Raw genomic sequence first — 24337 nt, 5'->3', positions numbered from 1 at the left:
CACTTGGGCCTTTTAAATTTGATGCTGACTTGGAAACTAGATAACTGCACTGCATTTATTTAAGAAACATACCCTGAGTGCCAAGTATTGGGAGAGAAAAAAAAAAAAAAAAAAAAAAAAAAAAAAAAAAACAAGTATTGGGAGAAAAAAAAAAAAAAAAAAAACAGAAACAAAAAAACAATGCTGCATATTGCAGGAATACAAAGCTACCAATAGGGACTACAAAGATGAAGCAAGACAAGATCCTTTTTGCAAACCATATATCTGATAAGGGGTTAACAACCAAAATATATAAGGAACTCTTAAAACTCAGCTGCAAAAACCCAAATAATCCAATTAAAAATTGGGCAAAGAACATGAAGAGACATTTCTTCAAAGAATACATATAAATGGCCAACAATTCATGAAAAGATGCTCAACATCACTAATCATAAGAGTTGCAAATTAAAACCCAACAGAGGTATCACCTCACACCTGTTAGGATGGCCATTATCAAAAAGAAAGTCAAAACAAATCATAAGTTGGGGCGTCTGCCTTTGGCTCAGGTCATGATCCCAGGGTCCTGAGATCGAGCCCCGCATCGGGCTCCCTGCTCGGCGGGAGGCCTGCTTCTCCCTCTCCCACTCCCCCTGCTTGTGTTCCCTCTCTTGCTGTGCTTCTATCAAATAAATAAATTAAAAAAAAAACAAAAAAAACAAATCATAAGTTGTTGGTGAGGATATGTAGAAATTGGAACCCTTGTACACTGTTGGTGGGAATGTAAAATGGTATAGCAACTATGGAAAACAGTATGGAGGTTCCTCAAAAAGTTAAAATACATCTACTGTGACAGAGCCATTCCACCTCTGGGTATTCAATCCAAAAGAATTGAAATCAGAAACCCAAAGAGATATCTGCACTTTCATGTTCACTGCAGCAGTACTTACAGCAGCTAAGATGTTGAAACAACCTAAAAGTCCAGCAACGAATGGATGGATGTGGAAATTGTGGTATATACATCTGATGGAATATTACTCAGGCTTAAAAAAGAAGGAAATCCTATCATATGTGGCAACAGGAATGAACTTTCAGGATACTATGCTAAGTGAAATATACAAGTCAGAGAAGGAGAAATACTGCACGATTCCACTTAGATGAGGTATTCGAAATAGTCAAATTCAAAGAAGTAGAGCAGAATGATGGCTGCCAGGAGATAGAAGGTGGGGGAAATGGGGAGTTGTTATTCAACAAAGTTGCAGTCATGTAAGGTAAGTTCTAGATATCTACTGTACAACTTTGTGCTTAGAGTTAATTCTGTATCTTAACTTAAAAAATCATTATGAGGGTAGATCTCATGCTAAATGTTCTTACTACAATTAAAAAAAATCCCCCCCAATAGTAGGTATCAAAGTAGAATGTGTTAAGTGCCATGAAAACAAAATGCTCAGAGGTAAAGATACATCACTTTCGGCCATGAGAATCAGGAGGCTATCCATGGAGGGATGGCATATGAAGCAGGCAGTGAAGGACTGCATAGGCACAAATGGGAGGGATATAGGTCTTTGGCAAAAGGCGTAGCATGAACAAAGAAATAAAAGCAAGTGGCATAATTTTTTTCAAGCATAGGTTTCTGATGGTTGGAAAATAAGCTAGAATGAAATTATACAGGGTCCTTGAGTAAGGTAAAAAATCTGTAGTTAGAAAAATTTAAAAAGAATGGACTTATTTGCAAGAATGTTAGAACAGCTAAACTAAAAAGCAGTAAGATACTGAGAAAGATTTGGCTATCTCACTGATATATAAATTGCATAAATATAAACAATCTGACCTATGAACCTATGAATCTATTTTTGAAAGTGAAAAGCTTTTCAAACCCATTTACTGGTTGTTATATTCCTAAGAAGTCAGGTTGCTACAGTGTTGACATATAGCTAGGGTTGCCCAATTTAGCAAATAAAAACACAAGACGCCCAGTTAAATTTAAACTTCTGATAAAAAAACAAGTAATTTTTTTAGTAAAACTATATTCCAAATGTTGAATGGCACATACTTATACTAAAAATGATTTATCTGCAAATAAATTTAGCTTGGAGTCCTGTATTTTATCTGGCAACTTAGCTCCAGCTAATTAACTTTTAGAGTAATAAAATATAGAGAAAATAAGCACTTCTGCCCCTTTCTCAAATTTTGATAAACCAAACACTTCAAATTTGTATACCAACTAGCCACTTAATTGCAATTCATATTACTTAAAATCAAAATGATCTTAATTTTCGGTTTAGATTCTCTTAGTATCCTAAGTTCATCAACGTTCAATGAATTTTTAATTGTAGCCTGGATGGACTGTGATAATGATTTCTATTAAAAGGAAAAAGAAAGCAAGCTCTGGGTTTCTGATTGATAAGAGCTGACTCAATCCCATAAAATGAAGAAAACATTCAAATAATCAAATAAACATAAACAATAAATGTACAATACATACAATAACACAGCGCACAAATACAACAGAATGCCTTAAAGGTAGGAAAGAGACCATCGAAAAACCGATCTATAGGCAAACAAAGCAAAGAAAATCTCTGTTCAAAAGACATGCATTAGTACAAAATAAAGACAGATGGCAGGTAGACCGGGGCCAAACCAAAAAAGGCTTTGAGAGCCTTCGTAAAGAGTCGAAGTGCATGGGGAAGCCAGTCACTGAATGGTTTTAAGTGAGAAACTGTCATGATCTGACTTAGTTTTTAAAATATCCCACTAGCCACTGTGACAGACTAGAGTGTGGGCAAAAATGAAATTAAGTGATGAGTTCTACTGCAGGTTTATGTGTACTCTATCGTAGAAGCAAAAGATAGTTTAACAGTTGAGGTAGAATAAAGTACATGGATTCGGGAACTATAGAACCTATATGATCAACACTATATACTTTCATTAAAAGGTACAAAAAAGCCCAATCTAAATGGGAAGACTTACTACTGTAAAGATGGCACTTCTTTAAAATAATCTACAAATTTAACATAACTCATTCGAATTCTCACAAATTTCTTAAAACTGCAACTTAAAAAGCTGAAAGAAGTTCAATTGGGACTAAAAAATGTAAAAATGGCTATAATAATTTTACATTATTATATTTTTATTATAATAATAGTAGGAAACGTGCTGACAAATATCAAAGAACATAAAACTAGGCAATAAGGTAGTTTTGGCAAAGAACTCACAAATAGATTAGTGGAATAGAAGAGTACAAAGAGTGTTTCATACATATGGGAAAATCTGTTATTTGATCAAGTAGGTGTGTCAGGTGGAGAAATGACAAGTTAGGATATTAGGCAATTCTTTGGGAAAAAGTAAAAAAGTAGATCTCTATACCATACCACTCACAAATAAATAATCCAAATGGATTTAAGAATTAAACATTAAAAACAAGGCCTATAAAATCATTTGAAGAGAATACTAGGAAATATTAGTTTAATATTGTGGTGGGAGAAATACAAAACTGATTCAAGAAAAAAATTAAAACAGAAGCCATAACAGAAAAGATGAAATGATTTATCTTTATAAAAATGAAAAACTTGGGTATGATAAAAGATACCATTAACAAAGTTAAGGGACTTGAAAAGGCTCAGGGAAAATATCTGCAACACATTTTTAAAACAAAAAGAAAGAATTTATAAAGAGTTCCTAGCAATTGCGAGTAAGACAAGAACCTTTCCCTTCAAAATGCCAAAAGCTAGAAAGAAGCAATTCCCAGAAGAGGAAATACTAAAAGCTGACAAACACGCAAAAAAGATGATCAAGCACAGGCTCAGGAGGAATCAGAAATGTGAATTATCAGTAAGATGACATAATAAAGATGCACGGTTCTGAGTATTGGCCAGGATACAGAAAAACAGGAAGCCCCCTACATCGTTAAAAGCCAAATTGATACATTAGCAGTTGGTAAAGCAGACTTTAGAAGGTAATCTGGCTTTATCTATCAGTTTTACAAATGTTCTTCAAAGATTAAATATATGAGTTAGCATATGACCCAGGATTTTCATTCATAGATACCAAAGAAAAATTAAAACATATATCCTCACAAAAGCTTACATAAATATTCCTAACTAACCACATTATTCAGGACAGCCAAGTGGAAACACGCTGAATGCCCATCAATTGACTAATGAATACATAAAATATGGTCTCTCTACACAATGGAATGTTATTCACCAATAAAAAGGAGTACAGTGCTGGTATTATGCTAAAACATGGATGAACCTTGAAAACATCCCAAGTAAAAGAAGCCAGTCACAGGAGACCAGATATTATATGATTCTATTTATGGAACTACTTATAGAACTACCTATAGAACTATTTATAAGAAATCCCCAGTTTTGGCAAATCTATGGAGACAGAAAACATTAATTGTTGCTAGGAGCTGAGGGGCAGGCGATTATGAGGAGTGATTGCAAATGGGCACAAAAAAATGTTCTAATATTGATCTGGCGATGATTACATAACTCTAAGACTATATTAAAAACCACAGAATTCAAATACATACATACCAAGGAGTTTACATTTTAAATAGTATCACGTGTGGTATGTGAATTCTATCTTGATAAAGCTATTAGTAACAAAAATTAACAGATGCCTAAATTTTTATCACATTCTACTTTTAGAAATCTATCCTATAGGAATATTTGAATATGTAAAAATTTATATACAAAAATGTTCTCTGCAGTTTTTGTTTATAACAGTCAAAAATGGTAACAATATACATGTTCACCATAAGCAAACTAAAGGCAAAAGACAAACTAGGAAAAATATGTTGATTGTATGTTATATTATATATATATATGTATATATATTTATATATATATAAATATATGACAGATCAAGCATTGATATCCTTAATAGTTAAAGGCAAGAAAAATGCCCTATTTCCTTCTTGGATTTTCCTAGATACATATAATATTCATTTCCTCTCCAACTGCCAGATAGATGCTTACTGCCAGGAAAAAGCCTAACTATAAGCTTTACCGGTTGGATCCACTCTAAATCACTCTATGTAAACTCATCTCTACCTCTTACTGCTGACTGCACTTTTAAAAATCTCTCCCATGATCCATTTTTTCACTCCTTCTTAAAGCAGTGGACTCAAACTCTTTCTCTCCTTTTATGCCTCCAACTTTACCTCTGTCCATTCATTCTCAGACGACTTCAAAGTTCTCCCTATTTTAATCTTTCACACTTCAAATGTCTTTTTCTTTTCTCAGCACATTCTTTCTTCGTATTTTAGAAGAACTGTGCATCTTTCCAAGGTTATGTTACTCCTGACCCCATTTACTTTGATTAAAGGTGGCTCCCTTCCCTTGGCCAACAAACAAATTTTTATTTTTATTTTTTATTATCTTATGTTAATCACCATACATTACATCCTTAGTTTTTGATGTAGTGTTCCATGATTCATTATTTGCGTATAACACCCAGTGCTCCATGCAGAACATGCCCTCTTTAATACCCATCACCAGGCTAACCCATCCTCCCACCCGCCCCCCCAGAACCCTCAGTTTGTTTTTCAGAGTCCATCGTCTCTCATGGTTCGTGTCCACCTCCGATTTCCCCCCTCATTCTTCCCCTCCTGCTATCTTTTTTTTTTTTTAACATATTATTTGTTTCAGAGGTACAGATCTGTGATTCAACAGTCTTGCACAATTCACAGTGCTCACCATAGCACATACACTCCCCAATGTCGATCACCCAGCCACCCCATCCCTCCCACTCCCCACCACTCAAGCAACCCCCAGTTTGTTTCCTGAGATTAAGAATTCCTCGTATCAGTGAGGTCATATGATGTCTTTCTCTGATTGACTTATTTCGCTCAGCGTTAACACTCCAGTTCCATCCACATCGTTGCAAATGGCAAGATCTCATTCCTTTTGATGGCTGCATAATATTCCATTGTATATATATACCACATCTTCTTTATCCATTCATCTGTCGATGGACATCTTGGCTCTTTCCACAGTTTGGCTATTGTGGACATTGCTGCTATAAACATCGGGCCAACAAACAATTTAAGTGATTTCTATACCTTAAAACAAAAACTACATTCACCATCTCTTCACCTGGGGAATCAATTCCACTTTCCCTCTTTCACCAGTAAAATTTCCTTGCTTACATGGCTGAAATATTTACTCCTTATGATCTGGTTTCTACCTCAGTTGTTCTTGTAATGTGAAGACCTTGTGAATTGCTAAATTCATAGCCTATTCTTAGTCCTCATTCTCCTTGAATGAGAAATACAGCATGGTTCATTCACTGACTCTGTTTCATGGACAAGAATCTTTGGATTAAATTCTCAAAATCAGTCTCTCTCCATAAATGAGGCAACTAACTACCTCTCACGGTATGAAATTTAGTAAGATAAACTTTTCCCACATCATCTTATATATTTATTACTGCGCTCGATTCTGTGAAACGTACTATAAGAGGCAGCCTATCGTAATGATTAAGTATGCTTGTTACATGGACTCAGACTATGGTTGTTCAAATCTCAGCTCTATTTATTAAGCTGTGTGAAATGAAGCAAGATACTTAAACACTCTGTGCCTTAGTTTCCTCTATGATCTTCACAAAGTAGTTCTAAGAATGAAGTGAGTAAATGGGGGGAAAATACAGTAATTAGGTACTAAGAGCAGTGCTTAGCACTGTTAAATAAATGTTCACCACTGCTGTACGATGAGTACTCCTGACCATCATCAGTAGCTGTACCCGCTCTTCAAAGAAAATGAAATACTTGAGGACAAAGACTGTTTTTTCCGCCACCAAAAGATCCACAGACACTTCAAGTCCGCTTGCCATGTTTCTTCATGTGTTCATTTATTCAGTAAGCTTTATCGGAAAACCTACTAGTTATTTGTACTTTACTCTCATGCATCTCATCAGTTGAATTCTATAGCTTCTACCTTCCTGTAGTCTCTCCCACAGAGGCAGAACGTGCTATGGTGGAATGAGCACAGGCTTTGGGTGTGGTCCAAAGCAGTTTATGCCTCTGCTGTTTGACGCCAGGCAAATTACTCAATCATCTGAGGCTCGCCTTCTATCTATCAAAGTTAAGATACATATCTAAAAACATACTGGTTAGCACAAAGTACATAAATACTGGTTGCTCTTTTTTCTTCTATTCCAAATGCCTTCAGTGACTGTCTTCCTGATGCTTGCCATCTAAAATGTAAACTTCTGGGCGCCTGGGTGGCTCAGATGGTTAAGCGTCTGCCTTCGGCTCAGGTCATGATCTCAGGGTCCTGGGATCGAGTCCCGCATCGGGCTCCCTGCTCCTTGGGAGCCTGCTTCTCCCTCTGCCTTTCTCTCTCGCTCTGTCTCTCATGAATAAAAAAAAAAAAAAAAAAATCTTTAAAAAAAAAAATTAAAAAAAAAAATAAAATGTAAACTTCTTAGTATTCAAGATCCTCTGAGTTCTTACTCAGCCCCACGTTTATGATCCTTCCTCTTACTAGTCTCCTTCACAGATCCAGTGCTTTCATCTGCTGGTCCTCAAACCTGCCTGCACATCAGAATCATCCTGGGGTAATTTTAAAATTATTATGCCCAGGTTCTACCCCTTAGGGATCCTAACATTTATTTACTCTCGGCTGAGGCCATAGCATGGACATATTTTTAAGCTCCCCAGTGGTCAGGTGTAGTCAGGATTAAGAACCAGGGTGCTAGTCTGATCTGTCTCCAGCCCCTAAACACAACCTGCAATTTTTCACAAAATGCCCTCTCACTCATTCCATCTCGCCCCATTAAAATGTTAACTCCTACTTAAAGTATTTCTGTTTACCCCAACATAATCACAGTAGAAGTTTTCTCCTGCCTCTGTAATACTTTGTTTCAACATGCTTCATTTCACATTGCATTATAGTTATTTGTGTGCACGATCTTAATTCCCCAGACTAGGTGTGTGTGCTTTTGAGGGAAAGTTAAGTTCTCCCTATGGGCCAGTTGAGGCATTTTAGAAATATGATCTTAATCTTCATAACATCCCTTTGAGGAAGGCATTAAACCTCCATATTTTATAACTAAGTAAATTGAAGCTAGGAGAAGTAAAGTGGCTTGCCTAAGGATTTTACAACTAGTAACTCTTTAATTATACTTTTTCTTTGTATATTACATATATCACAACCTCCTCCCATGTTGTCAGATCAGAAAAACATCCAATAAATGCCGAATAACATACAGATTTTTAAGTTTGGTGACTGAAAACAAATTCAACTTCAAGTCAACATTCCTAACAATTAAGGGAAAATGAAAGAAATATGCCCTGCCTATTTTCTTTTCCAAGATAAGTACTTTAAAGTCATTGCTTAGTTTTGATAGTTAAACTATATTGAAAAAAAATTCACAGCGAGACAATAGCTTTCAAAGCTAATATTTCAAGCAACAGAAAAGAATGAATTTGTACATATCAAGAACCAAAACTTGGATAAGTGACTAATACTCGATGGGGAAAGTAACAAATTCACAGCAAGAAAAAAAGCCTATGGGAGGATAGGTGAGGAAAAGCCTAGGGAGACAGAACAGCCTGGGTCTGAAAGTAGGAGAGTCTTAGAAGAATTTGCAGAATGAAGAGAAAGGAGGACCATGATAACTAGTATCAAGAGCCAGAGCAATGCACCAAAGTCCAGGTGGAAAGACTTATGAGCTGTAGAATTATGAGGAGTAGCCAAGACAGGGACAGGTGGGATGAGATACCTCAACCCAAGTTCAACAGGAACCAGATATTCCTTCCCTGATCATCTGAGATGATCTAAGATACTTCAGGCCCCAGAAACCGTAGGGGGAAGGAAAAAGAGAGGGTGTGTAGAAGCCATGTGGGTGAGGGCATATTACTGAAGAAAGAATGACATACCTTTAACTGGCAGGATTAAATGCCTTCACAGCTTTGAATCAGAGGAAGGTTCAAGAATAGAATGGGCTCACTTACAAAAAACAGAGCAAGGTAACTTGTGTAGTTTTTTTGTCCATGAGTTTTTTGTCCTTTGCCAAAAATCAGCAAAACTAGGTTCTCATTCTAACCTAAACACGAGTGAATAATTTGCCTATTTTATCTCATGTACGGCGGGAAGGTAGTTATTACATTTCTTAAATAAATGAAGGGCTGGATTGTGCTATGGTGCTTTTAAACCTGAAATTCTATAATTTTTACTGACCTTTCCCTCCCTTAATATTATATCCTTTCCTGTTTCTTCACTATACCTATTTTTAAAATTTGAGAAAAATTCAAATTTAAGATCAAGATTCCCTCATTTAAATGGGAGTAAAAAGCAGCAACTCAATCATAATATTTGCTTTTGCTATCTGGTGACAGTCTCATCTCATTATTATAAATTTTATAATATTATAAAATATAAATATTATAAATAAATTTCTTTGTGAACTGTAGAAACTACAGAAGCTTCCCATCCTATGCTTTACATACTCCAAGAAGAGATACATAGTAGTTAATATAAGTTGAATGAGGGGCACCTGGCTGGCTCAGTCGTTAAGCGTCTGCCTTCGGCTCAGGTCATGATCCCAGGGTCCTGGGATCGAGCCCCGCATCGGGCTCCCTGCTCAGCGGGAAGCCTGCTTCTCCCTCTCCTGCTCCCCCTGCTTGTGTTCCCTCTCTCGCTGTATCTCTCTCTGTCAAATAAATAAATAAAATCTTTAAAAAAAAAAAATAAGTTGAATGAGTAAATAACTGAATTTAGACTGACTGGGTAATAAGCTGAAGGGAATTTTATTCGGAACTATCTATCGGCTCTTAAGTGGATGAACTGGCCAATAATGTGTTTCACTTCAAGGTCCCTGGGAACGCAGGAAACTACAGCAAAGAAATCACTGAGACCAGAAATGGAGGTGTGGTGGAGGGGGTGGTAGTTTAAAATTCTCAGATAACATTAAATCTGCCCAGCATTTCAAAGGAAATTATACACACTAAATGTAATATAGGAAAAAACCACTAGACTCACCAAATATTTCAAAGTGCGTTACTTGTAATTCTCAATATTAAGAAAATGCAATAATGTCTGAGATTTACAGATACCACTGGATAAATATGTACTAGATTTACAGATAAAAAGAGATCTACACCTTCTAAAGAAGTTAGTTCTACAATCCCATCTAGTATTTTATACTAGAGAAAACTAAAGGTGGGAGGGGTAACTTGACTAAAGTCTTACACTTGGAATTTGAATCCAAGTTTGTCTGCCTCCAAACTCCATTCCACACTCTTTAAGTGACAGTGCCTTGAAGACAGGGAAGGATTCTTCTGTATTAAAGCACTTATGTTAACCTCTAAGTAACACAGAGCCATTAAGTAGATGAGTAACAGTCAACCATACTCTAAGGAAATAGTCCTCATCAAAGAGTAAACACAGCAAAAAATATACTTACTCATTCCTGAGCATTCTCTATCACCATCCCACACATTAGAAACAGCATGTCCCGTCAGTAGGAGGTTAATTAAACTTTGGCTATTAATAAAAATTTAAAAGTAATTAAAGCATGAATAAACTAGTTTTCACATCAAATGATCCCTGTGGTAAAGCATAAAGTAACGACTTCTACATTATGTTGGTTAAGAAACAAAGTTAGGGAATACCTTCCATTTTTATTTTATACACTCAACTGAACAACAGCTTTCGAAATGTATCACTGAGTGTATCATCACAATGGTATCTACTGTTCTATATATTCATCTAAATTTAACAACTTTAAGATACCATGTTTAAAAAAAAAGATATCACGTTTAAATGGATGGAAAAAAGATTACTTAGACTAATAACTTAATATTTATAATCATCTATAAATATATATGTAATTATTATTTTTTGTTTGATGGTCAATTGAATTTTAACATCGGAGGCACAAAGATCTAAAGAGAAGGACTTATGCAATAGAGTGGGTTAACTATCACTGTTTCACTGATTTTAATAGAACTGTAAAGAGCTTGGGGGTACGGTTTCAGAGAAAAATAAGGAAAAAATATTTCCCTCAAGCAGGAAAGCATTTACAAATAGGTAAGGATACACTTAAAAATTCATTAAAAAATTAAGTGGAACATAAAGCAGAATTTGTTAAAATACCACCTGCTGTCATCTTTAAAGAAAATATGTGCCACGGTAAGTGCAATGCATACATAAATGTGAAGTGGAAATTATCATTTCGTACATAAAGCCAGCAATGCATAAAGCACAGACTACTCAAATCCACATACTTAACGCTGTCAACACTGACGGAAGTATCTGACTCAGATTATCTTTAAGTCAAGTTTCTAAAAACTTAAGTCCATGTAGGGAGAGAACAGATTTCAGTTAATTACCTGCCATGTCCATATACAGGATCTATCAAAGGTTCATTTGAATCTTCAATTTCATTTTTTATGTTTTCAGTGCCCTAAAGGAACCAAAAAATTCATTGACTTATTTTAAAAACTAAAAATGAAAATTACAGTAGTTTACAAACTGACCATTTTTTACTATAAATGAGTAAAACACATTTATTTAAGTAACTTTTCTCCCAAAAAATTATCCAGATTTGATGTGGGAGAACACATGAGATGATAATGGTTAAGAAGGAGCTCCTCCAAGAATATCTTTTCTTTCCTCGGCTCTATACAAAGAGCACTGACTGTCTCATGGGTAATAGATCTCACGGCATGTTGGTGCAAGGGGTACTGAGAGATGTTTAAGTTTCAGGAGGAGGGAGGAGAAAATTATTAAATCCTAAGAGTTAATATTCATTTAATTTCAGGCTAAAGTAAATTCAGACTTAATACGTCTGCTAAGGCATCTGAAGTATTAGGCCTTTTAAAAAACTTACTGGTATTAAAGACATACACGAGTGTTGACAGCGATGTCTATTTAAATATACAAAATGTCTAAGTGGTACAGAAGAAAACAGAGTTGATTGTGCATTCTCAGAAATATCAGTAATTTAAACATGTACTGACAAAATAAAGTGTAAAACTAGGAGGGCAGGAACTTATTTTCTTAAAAACCAATTTTCTGATATTTTTTTAATTCCTCAAAAGGGCATCCAAATCCCCAGAAGTCTAGGTTAGTACAAGACCTGGTCATTTTCATTTCATCAGCCCTGAAAGAACAAAGAATAACTGCCCGTCACCGTGCTATTCACCTAACTTTAACCACTGGTTCTATCAGATTAAGGCCATTTCTAAGGATTAAAGACATTAATCAACAATCCAAGTATTTAACGAATGCCTAAATATTGTAGGACAATACGAACAAGTATGAGATTTTGCACTTGCTGCCTTGTAAACAATACAAAGCAGGCCATGATAAAGCCAAAAGCAATAATAAGAACAAGTGACAATCACTGGTGAGGGAGGGGACATCATCTCAAAGACCAGCTCAAGTAAGAACAACTAGACATGATGGTTTATTGGCTGTAAAGGGAAGAGGAGGTATCAAAAGTTTTGAGAATAAAAAATGGGGGGAATAATGAACAGTCAAAGCCAAACTCCTAAGAGATCAGTCATCTCAGATCCCACCCTCATTGCTCTTCACCACATCTAACCAACTACAAAGTACTTTTGCTTCTTTCTCTTAAACGTGCTCCGAAAATGTTTTTAAATTTCCAAATTTAGAACATGCTTCTAAATATGCTTTCTTCTCCATTTCCATGGTCACTGCCCTAGCTGAGGTTCACTATTCAGTAACCACTCTTTCTTGTTTTCCTGACTCTAGTCTTCAACCCCACCACCAACTCCCTCTTGTACAACTCTAACCTCAATTTAAGGAACCTTATCAACAAAAAGATCTTATTACCGTGTCCAAAATTTTTGCTCTGTTCTAATTTCGGCCAGGTGAGACTGCCAATTATTTTTTGCACAGACTACAAGGCCCTTCACATTCTGAGCCTTTTTTACGTAAGTGCACTGTCTCATCTCCCATTATTGCCTTCCTGGTATATTATGCTGCAGTAATACTGAACTCCTTATAGTTCTTCCGGTGTTACACCCCCAAATTCATTATGCCTTTATACTTGCTGTTTCCATGGCTCAGAAAATCTTCCCACAGCTTTTCCATCTAGAAAACTTTTCCTCATCCAGCAAGACGCTATACCCACCACACCGTCCCTACTATGTAGTCTGTCCTTGATTCCACCAAAAAAAAAAAAAGAAAAGAAAACAAACCTAAGACTCAGACATACCTTCTGCTATTTTCCCCCCATGCTTTGTGCATGCAACAAATAAACATCTAAAAACAGGGTCATCATGGAATTACTGTGTCAATTTATTTTTTATAGTACTGAAGAGGAATCATTTAAAAAAATTGTTTCTCACATAATTCCAACCCTTAGCAGAGAGTCAATGCCCAATAAACATCTATCAAATGACAGAAGTCTGATAGCAGATATGGTAAATCTAGCAGGATACTCAACTGAGACTAACAGGCTGTTAGAGATAGGAGATTAGCAGTTGGGGGGAAAAAAGGTAGGACAGGAAGTGTACACACGGGAATTAACCACATAAAAGTAAGTTGAGAGAATAAAATGCCCGTAAAAGAAAAAGCACAGAGTAGACAGGGACTGAAAACTTCTGCAATATAAAAACTTAGAAGGGGAGAGAAAAGAGGAGTTAACAGGGAAAGAAGAAAATGAAGCTATCAAAAAAAAAGGGGGTGAGAGGAAGTGGGATCATTAGACATTAAAAAAAGGGAACTAGCACAGTGATTTATCAGTAAGTTGAGAGGGACTGAGCATCAGAAAGAGCTTCCAGAAGGCATTAAGGTGTCAAATGCCAGATACTGTTAAGATGAAAGAAAATAAAATTCAGAAGAACTGAGTGCATTTCATAATTAGAACATTACTGATAACCTCTATAACACAGAAGATCAGGGGTAAAACTAAGTTTGAAAGTGGTTAGGTACTAAGTGAGTGGTGAGGAAAGAGAACTTGATGATTCCTTATTATCAGCCTAAGAGATTTTTAATCTGAGATTTAGAAACAGTATGAAAAATAAAATTACTCATCACAGCATGAAAAACAGTACTGAACTCTAATAAAAGCCAGAAGAAACAAACCTTTGTCAGTAACACAGAATACAGAAAAAGCAATACTCCAAATCTGTTTCCCCACATTGAATACTGGTCCAAGACAGCATCTTTTAATTCTGATAAACTTCTGAATGATCTTTTTCTAGGGGGAAAAAAGAATTAAGTGTTAGTATTATGACAAGAATGACTACACTGACAAATGGGAAAAATTTTAAATCGTCTTATACATTAAACTATATATGTACAAATGAGATTTCTGTGTCTCAAATTTTCAAATACAAATTTAGCCACTAAAAGCAAAAGCTATTGCTGATAAATGTCGCTAAATATATACCATTAAAATAGAATGCCTACTTGGCAGGAAAACTCTTCATCACTTAGGTGAACTGTCTGGCATCAATAAATTCTACAATAATTATACATTTTTAAAGAATGAAGTAGCTCTAAGAAGTGTTCGAGAAAAAAGAAAATTTGACTCTGTAAAGCCTGAAAATTATGTAATAAATATCTGAATACCAAAGATAAGGTGTACATTTGTGGCTTCTTTTAAAAGAAATTAATGTCGTATTTCAAGTGCCACCTGTAATTCTATCAATGTAGCCATCCTTACCTTTTACAATAAAAAGTTTAACGCTCTAATGAAAATATGGCACTTTTGACGAGAATCATAGAAGGCATATTTTGGCAAATGAAATAGTAATTCAAATATTTATACTATTAGAAATCTTTGTATTCATTCAGGTCAGAGAAACATTAAGCTAGAATGATTTTTTTCGTTGTAATGATGAAGAAGCTTTTAATATAAAAAAGTGTATTCTGGTAGTTAGCTAATTTAGGAATCAGAATAATTTAAGTAAACATTTATAAATTATTATTAAAAAGAACTGATAACAAATTAATCCTCAAGTATATAAATCTAAGTACCTTTCCACAGTATGAACAGACTTAAAATGGCAATGTGTCCACAAGGTAAGTATTTTAAATGTTCCAATGTTACTTACTGAATTAATGCATGAAATCGCTCAAAGCCAAGCTCTTCGACAGCCAAGGCAGCTATACATAAAAGACACTTTTCAGCACTACACATGGCAAATAAATGACACAAGATACACACAGCAGGCTGTAAATACTTTCAAGCAATCAAAATTTTCCCTATTTCCTTATTCCCTTAAAATTCTCAGTTTATTTTCAACTTTACTATAACACAAATTTATATTTCAGGATCTTAGTTACCATGATTATAACTAAAATGGACATAATACTGAGAATGTAGAGGGTAATTAAATAATAAACATTTATTTTCAATTCAGTTAGGCTAGTATATAAAATATGAGAAATTATTGAGAGTGCTTCACACATCACTGAAATGTGTCCTGCACTTTTAAATAATCTTTCAATTCACAGATCCAAATAAAATCACCATAGCTAATCTTCCTTCTTTATAACATAAAATCTTTAGGTTAATGTTTAATTATTAAACTAATGTGTATAAAAAGGCATAGCACTTTGAAACTACACAGGTTCAACGACAGCTTTAAGTTTGTTTCCGCATTTGTTTGTACAACTGTTAGAGAAGTTTTCAGTAACTTATTTAGATTATGATCATTAATACAGTACAATTATAAATTAAAAAAAACAGGAAATAAAAGAAATCATTTAAATCCAAGGTAATGTTTATGTAGCACTTTATACCAAGTGCCAGAGCCCTTTCTAAATGCTCTGCAGGTCTTATCTCATTTAATCCTCTAACAACCCTATCATCCCCATTTTACAGAAGAGGAACCAAGGCAGAGAAGAAGCCTCCCTGGAGCACAACGCAACAAACAGCAGAGCTGAGATTTGAATCCAGAGAGTCTTGGCTCCCTTTACAAAGATAACATCTTTAAAGATCTCATACATGAATCAAGATACTCTAAATTTCTCACAATGAACAATTTCATATATATTTTATAAGGCAAATCTTAGTACTTTAAATATTAATTCTTACTAGAGAATGAAATAAATTCATTATGAATTCAAAATTTGGATTTTTTTGAATTACAATTAAAAATGTTTCTTTAGGCTATCGTTTAAAATCATTTTAATTTTCAAATGTTTTAAACTACTTTTAAAAATCTTTACCAGTCCAAATGGGTTAATTTCAATAAGCTTTTGACATGTGTGGGAAACAAACTGAAATTGAACCTGAGCATTCACTACTGCAAACAAGTGTGCGTTACCAAAAGCCAAAAATTACACACACCACACAAGCCAATGAAATTAATGTTTGTGCACAATGTACTATTGACAAAGGGGAAAACAACTCACATGTAAAATTTCAGGATAAAATAAAAATTCGACCTAACCTTTTCCAAATTGTACTAATTTGCTGTGCAGCGCTTGATTACCTAAATAATTCTACTGGGTATACACTATGAAAGTAGACATAAAGATAGTAATTTAGAAAAAAGAGGCAAGCAAAATAAAAAGCTTAGCAGGCAGGATGGTGAAAAAATATAAAACACAAGAAAAAGAACATAGCTGGGAACAAAGGAAAGAACAGGTAAAAAGATTGTTATACGGAATAAAAACTTTAATGTAAGTTCTTTACATTTGTCAACATCTAAGGTAAATTCTCAAATTTTCAGTTAACAAAACTTTTCAAATTTTTACAGTCCTAAAAACAGATTTAATATGGTTTTATTTCATATCCATTTTTAAAATGGGGCAAAGTAAATTGGAAAACTACTATGTTTTTTGAAGAGAAATTAAATCTAATATGCCCACCTAAATTACTCAAGTACCAAAGTTAATACATTATGAGGCTATTTAACCTAGAGCGATTTAACCTCTACCTACAAAAATGTACAGTAGTATACCCCATTGGTAAGTACAGTGTACTACAAAAATACTAACAAAAAATATTAAAAGATCTTACTATTTTCTTGCATATTAATATATAGATTGGCTTTATGCAGATATTCTTTAAAACAACTTTTAATTAGTTCAACTGTTCCTCTATCAGAATTTTAATGTCCTAAATGCAACTATTAAACACGCTTTCATGAAACCCAGTAAAACCTGGAAAATATTTTAAAGCCAACCTTAAGATTTTTGACTATCATCCTTGTGAATATTTTCCACTTGTTTTCTTCAATTGTCATCATCAACTCTCAAAGTATGTTAAATTCTTTTTAAAAGGCTATGTTTAAAAAGGCCTCAAACGGAAACATTGTTCAACTGTTTAAATTTTAAAAATTATTCCTTGCAAATGTACTCCTAGTAGAATTTGCCCCTATAACTGCAGGAGAAAGAAGACGCTGACATATCAGTCATTTCAGCCTGTGGAGACAATCGTGCCTCAGGGATCATCCTACATGGAAATCGAGATTATGTCATGAGTAATCAAAATTTACTCTCTATAAATCAGGTGTCCAATTTCTTTAAAAATAACTTCTGCAGAGATGATAGTTAATGGAATGCATCATAGGTAGGATAAGTCACTTCTTCAATATAAGCACGTGGAACTACCGATTATCAAAAGTCACACACTAGCAAGAGAATTCCTGAAAAGTAAAACAGAACAGCAATTCTTTATCTACCTTCAGTACCACCAGAAGTCTCCATTTTACTAGTGTATTCTGGCACTTTTGAGGTTGATTACATAAGAATTTTCAAAGGCTAAATTCCACAGCATATTTTTTATGAATAAGAATAGCTAATAGAGAAATCTTCAATAATAAAAACAAATTAAATGAAGGAATAATTAAAATCCTTTTTTTAAAACTACCTTAAAATGATCCATATATGTAGACTGTATTACATAATGTCCAAAAAGTTCAGGAGGAAAAGAAACAATATGTAATGAAGAATAATGTACCCATCTCTGCTCTAAGAAACTAAAGATATTTAAGAAATTTTCTAATGTCCCAAAAAATCCTTTTTTTCCAATACTAAGAAAACCAACATTAAAGCATCTAAAACTAAAGTAAGTAGGATTATGTTCTTTAAACTTTTTAAATGAGAGTTCCAAAGCTCCGAAGAGATTGTCATCAAGCAGAAATTAACTAAAACTTTTAGAAAAGTTTAAAAGATGCAATTTTTTTTTTCTAAAAATGACACGGTAAGTGCAATATCCTCCAACAACTGAAATAACTGACAGGGAAATGAAAAATACTAAGGCTCATGAATTAAGCTCAGGCTAAAAAAAGAGATGTGTTACGAAAATTTTAAAATATTTTTTCTTTAAAATTTTCAATAGTTTTATTAAAACAAAGGTACAAGAAATTACTTCAGGAAATAAAAATGTATCTTACAAGAATGTTCCACTTGGCAACTAGACTCTGCACGACTCCCAGAAATACTAGCCGTTTCCTCAGCTGTCTTTCCTCTTAACCAGGAAACCAAGCAGTATGATCCAGAGTTGTCACAACAAGCACTTTCTAAAATATCACATAAGGTATGACAAAGGAGTTCCTTCCGCTCTTCCTCTAAAAATAACCAAAGTATCAGTTATAATGGTTTTCTCTGAAAAGAAAAAATCCTGTCATGGATAACAATATTAAGACTGTTTTAATTTAATAATGAAATTCAAGCATTTTAAGTGGAGGATTCCTCCCCCCCAATAAACAATCTGTTTAAAAAAAAAAAACAATGTGCTTGAGGATTAATATGTCATCACTGTTAAATATTGCCATTAATTAGAAAAAGAATCCTGAAAAATGAAGAATTAAACATTAGGAGAAAGAATACGTTACTTGGAATAACCTGGTACTGATCGCTCCCCTTCCTTATGCTGCAATGGGAGCCCTGGAGCCATGAGGTCTCCTTGACTGCAGAACCAAGCACAGGGTGAGGGCCTGCTGAGACTTCTATTTTTTCCTCATTTCTGAGTTAGTCTAATGTCTTTGGTCTCCTTGTCCCAAAGGGGTAAGGATAATGAGATAATACATAGTCAGCACATACAATACCACAATTCTTTACATTAGCAGATGCCATCATGGTTATGCTGCATAATACAGAAGCTCCCGATACTATACTGCAGTGATTTGGACATTAGACTTTTATAGAAAAGGGCAATCAGAAAATGCTCAGACAACTTCTTCCTGAGCCTTAGCCACCTCCCCTTTTCAAGCAGTATAGCTCTCCAAAGGTAGTACTGCCCCTGAAACTTTCAAAGGGGATATGATGTGTACACATCCTATGTAAAATTGTGTGCTATGGGGAGAATTCTACTTCTCTTAATAGATCAGCAGTTCTTTAAAGGCAAGAATTAGGTCATTTTATAACCACCACGACATTTACATTTATGACAATGCTATATATTTTATCAATGTGAATATATTCCTGTATAACAAATATCATACATTTTATAAATAAAACATTGATGTTAATAATAGTATCTCTTGGTTTCTTCTCTACTACAATTTATTTTGCATTTCAGCTATTAATTAATAAAAAATACATGAGTGACACTTCAGCTCTTAAGTTCACAATCATTAGAAGATTCTAAGGGTATGGTTTGGAATGGAAACTGTTTTGCCTTTATATATCAAACTAGGATTATAATACCATTCTTCCAGAAGTTATTGTGATGTTCCCATGAAATTGTTCACTTACTGAAGGAAAGACTTTGTAAACTGTCAAGTGGAATGCAAATGTTTGTTATTATCAGGTAGCACCACACAGTTCTCTGACCTAATCATATTGCAGAAGCTAGAACAGCTTCGTCTGCAATTTAATCCAGAGATATCTGTAGTGTTATCTGCACTGTTTAAGGCACTGTACTAAAAGCTGCAGGAATACAAAGATAACTCAGTTCTTGCTCAGAGCTAAGTAACACAAAACAAACACAAATGACTATTCCTTATGGTATGCTATCATTTAACAGTTCAGGGAAATGGCACCACTTTTTAGTGAGAGGCCAAAGGTTTTTGTCCTTAGTTCTATTATCCTGTCTTAGACCTCTTGGGTAAACCAAATTTGGGAATACACATATTAACATTTGGAGTCACTGTTGATGAAAATCTCTGAAACACTGAAAAAAATAAACCTCAAGAAAAAATATCCCATTTATAGTTTTTTTTTTTTTTTAAGATTTTATTTATTTATTCATGAGAGAGAGAGAGAGAGAGAGGCAGAGGGAGAAGCAGGCCCCCCGCGGAGCAGGGAGCCCGATGCGGGACTCGATCCCAGGACCCTGGGATCATGACCTGAGCTGAAGGCAGACGCTTAACCGACTGAGCCACCCAGGCGTCCCTATAGTTTATTTTTTTAAGATAAATAATTTCAGTTAAACTACTGCCACTGAAAGCTGCACAGATCATCTATAAATTAGAAGGTGAAGGAAAAGTTTATAGACCACTATCATACCTGGGCAATCCCTCCAAGAAGACTTCTCTGAAGAGAACAGGAGCTTCTTCAAAAGAAATGCCTTTACACAATTAAAGCAATAATTATTAGAATGCATTATAAACATACCTTATTCTATTATTTTAAAATGGAAAAAAAAACCCCTAATTTGTACCCCTTTATGATCTACTAAGTAGTGCTATAAAAATTTCAGATAGTTTCCCTTCACATTCAACAGTAATTGAGCATATTATTCAGAATATACTACTATATAAACTTGATTCTAGATCCATAAAATTCTTCTTTCATGATACGTATTTTCTGGCAAATAGAAGAACTGACTCAATTGACTCAAAATAACAGACGCATAACGTAACACATAAAGAAACTCATTGTTCATTCACAAAGTGAAGACCCTAGAAACAGGAAAAAGGCTACATTTCTCTTAGATTCCTTGGGGAAAAAGAAATCAAAATACAAATGTGGTTCTGCTCTATTAGCTCTGATTTGTGATATGAGAATATCACTACAAGTCTCATCACTTTATTATGAGTTCCAACTTCTGGTTTAACTAAAAAAAGTTACAAGATTTAAAAAAAAAAAACAAACTGACCTCTCACCTTTCCTTAAGTGAGTCAAGTGTGTTATACTAATGATTTGATAGAAAGCAGTTCAGTAGTGTTTCCTTCTCAAAATGCAGGTTACGGACCACTTCCATCCTCGTCACCTGACTTGTTTATTAAAAATGAAGACCCTTATGTGCCACCTGCTGTATCTGAATTTCCACGGGGCAGAGCCAAGAAAAATGTTACTTCGATGCTTCTCACTTACATATTTGAAAGCAGTAGTGTGTCGGTAAGAGGACTGCTTTTAGTCAGACACACCTAGGTATGCATCTTGGTTCCACTACTTTACTAACTAAAAATAATAATAGCATAAACTTTAAAAGGCTGCAGTGAGGATTATATGAAATAATCTACGTAATACACTTAGCACAGTACCTGCCACCTAATAAGCAATCATTTCAAAATATTTTAACAAAAAACTAAGTAATATTCTACAACATTCTTATAGAAGTAAAATCTACCAATACTATAATCAAGTGTTTCTGACTTTTCCCCAGTACGGCAACAACCATAAAATTGAGGAGTATAACTACATTCCAAAATTTGGGAAAAATGAGGTGGGATACCCATTATTTCACCACTAATACGAACGCTGTTAGCATTTTGATATGCTTTCTTCCAGTCTTTCTTTCATACCTGTTTTATTTTTTATTACAAGTGAGAAGCATAACAGGTATGTGACTATGTTTCCCATTTTTGTTTTCCCACAGGATTCCTAACTGTAATTCTTAATCACTAAATGTCTACTGAGCTATCAAAAGGTACTCAAACATCGTTTCATGTGTAAATTACATTACAGTATATTAGGTTTATAATTTTTTCTTTTACTACTATAAAAACTTACTGAACACAACCTTTTCCATATTAAGGATTACTTTTTTAAGATTCATAGAAGTACAATGATTTCATCAAAAAAAAATCTGCATTATGCTTCCTGTTATAATGTAAATTCCCTCCCCAAATCAAAGTACAAATGTACTATATGGTAATATGAATATGCCAGCACCATCCTACCCATATATGCACTGGCAATTATTTTATATTTAAAAATTAGAAAGAGTAACCAATAGAATATAGTTACAGTTTTATTTGTACTTTTTTGAATTCCCAGTGAGGCTGAACATCTTGATTCTCTGGTTGTCTATCATTATTCCACCTGTGATGACTGCATACACATCATTTCACCACTGGAGTTTTAGTGTTTTCTAACCAATTTGTACAAGTTCTTTGTGTAAGAAGATAATATCCACTTACTGCAATATTAATTCACTGCAAATATTTTTCTGAGCCTGGAACTCATCCTTTCTCTAGTGTTGACAATACATTAGTTTAGTTTTTCTGTGATTAAATATTATATCAAGAACATATTTGGTATATGGTATCAGATGATCTAAATTCATTTTTCCCCTCAAAGTGGCAACCAGGCGTATCAGTGACATTCATTAAATTTCATTTTATTCTACCACTGATTTGTAGTATGTGATAAATTCTTGGTAAACTGCTATATGTAATGTGGTTTACTCCTGTTTTAACTACTGGGTTCCATAATATGCCTATTCTTCTGGCAATAGTACCATGTTCTAATTTTTATAGTTTAAAAAAGTTTTAATATCTAGACTTGCTCATTTCCCTTCATTAGGCTTAATGGTTTAGTTTTGACTTTTACATTGAAATATTAAAAAAAAAAACACCAAAATTCTTCTATGATTGAAAAGATTTATGTGACTATGAAACTAAATTACTACCTCAAAGATACAAGAGGGCTTTGAACATTACAATTATTCCTTGCGAAAAATAGCTATCATTGTGGAAATATACTGAATTTTATAAAACAGGGAGCTCCTGTGGTATACCTTGCATTTAACAACATTCATAGACTTTTAGTAAAACCCAGAAGGGGCAGTATTAATGTAATCTAATTTAAACACAGACAGGACAACGAATCTTCAAAATCAGATAGTAAGATTCTGCAAGCAACCAAAACCTGTCCCCAGCATAACAGTATAACAACTCTAATATTAATTTACAGTTAAATTTTATTCTTTATATTCAGTTACTCCCAGGCAACGTTCAAACATTCAAACTTTTCTTAATTTTTTTTATAATTCTACTAATGCAAAAAAAAAAATCAATTTTACCCTTTAAAGAAATAAAATGACGACCTATAAAGGTTCTATTTTGGAATCAGGCATGAAAGGAGATTTTTTTGCCTCCTTCAGAGATAAATTTTTAATTTAATAATGTGGAGTATAAGGCTTGAGACAAATTTACTTTGCAGCTAACAGTTCAGGAATGTGTTCCTTATGCCCAATGAATAATAAACATCACATTAAATATGTATTTTCAAAACGTGCTGATTAAAACATAAATTCCAGCTTCTCTTAGCACAGATGTGAAGTGACACTGCTGCTCAGACATTTTAAGTATTACAGTAAACTGAAAATTCAATTTGTGGTTTTAACAACGTAACATCTGCAGCAAATCGGCCTTTGAAATTCGAACAATACGTTAGGATTCAAAATCATATATATATATAAATATATTCAGATTAACACTATCTTGCCCAAAGAAAAAACCTTTTTTAAAAATTTTGGAAATTCTGTTTGAAGTCAGTTATTACTAATTTTATTTTAAAAGCCAACAGTCTAAAACTGTAAATACAGCTTATTTTAAAAATGTATAAGGTTTTAGAGCATGAAAATATTATTCATCGTCAACTTTGTAGGAAAATCATTTTTACAGAAAGAACAAATGAAAATAATTGCTATGATATACCCAACAATAGCATAAAACATTACGACTTGACAGGATCACTACATTAGAAAGATGTCATTATCATTAATTCCTCATTTTCTGAAGGTCAGGGAACACCTATTATGTTTTCTTGAAAATAAAGACAGTCCAAAGGCTACTGCTGCATAACCTGCTTCTATTCTGCATTCATTTTTTATTTTGGATATTTATAGCAATTTACATGAACAAAAGTTAAGAGATAACTGATCATGTCTCATTACATATAGACAGTAGAAAACGAAAAGTCAAGTATGAAACGTTTGAACATGTCCCCCTAAGGAGTTGGTAAAGCAGTCTGTGTTACCTGAACAGGTGCAATAACAGCACAGGGGCCACCTTCAAACTGCTCTAATGCAGATCCCTCTGCTTCACTAAACACAAACCCTAAAAATGGAAGCAAGTAGCAAAGATTAAACAGGTAATTCAAACAGCAGCCCAAAGAATTTTTAACGTACTTTGCTTTGAGAAAGGTCACTTATTACAAAAGCAAAATATCTCCAATTTATTCAGGCACAGTGGTTCTTAATTTTTGGGGGGATCAAGAAACTCTCTGAAAAAAGATCTGGAGCC

At 34.2% G+C, this 24337-nt stretch overlaps 1 protein-coding gene across 2 annotated transcripts in view; it reads right to left on the bottom strand.

Moving 5' to 3' along the window:
- The window catches only part of MINDY3 (MINDY lysine 48 deubiquitinase 3), a 93714-nt gene that overhangs the window by 57168 nt on the left and 12209 nt on the right, over positions 1-24337 (bottom strand). For both annotated transcript variants that reach the window (XM_021696667.2, XM_021696668.2), the window contains exons 2-8: positions 24072-24151; positions 20370-20430; positions 18314-18487; positions 15020-15071; positions 14046-14160; positions 11321-11394; positions 10393-10472 (exon numbers count right to left, since the gene is read on the bottom strand). In XM_021696667.2, the coding sequence (XP_021552342.1) occupies positions 10393-10472; positions 11321-11394; positions 14046-14160; positions 15020-15071; positions 18314-18487; positions 20370-20430; positions 24072-24151 (636 nt within the window). The remainder of the gene's footprint in view (positions 1-10392; positions 10473-11320; positions 11395-14045; positions 14161-15019; positions 15072-18313; positions 18488-20369; positions 20431-24071; positions 24152-24337) is intronic.

The sequence above is a fragment of the Neomonachus schauinslandi genome, chromosome 5 (assembly GCF_002201575.2).
Source record: "Neomonachus schauinslandi chromosome 5, ASM220157v2, whole genome shotgun sequence".
Lineage (NCBI taxonomy): Eukaryota > Metazoa > Chordata > Mammalia > Carnivora > Phocidae > Neomonachus > Neomonachus schauinslandi.
This window is presented reverse-complemented; position numbering and strand designations above follow the sequence as displayed.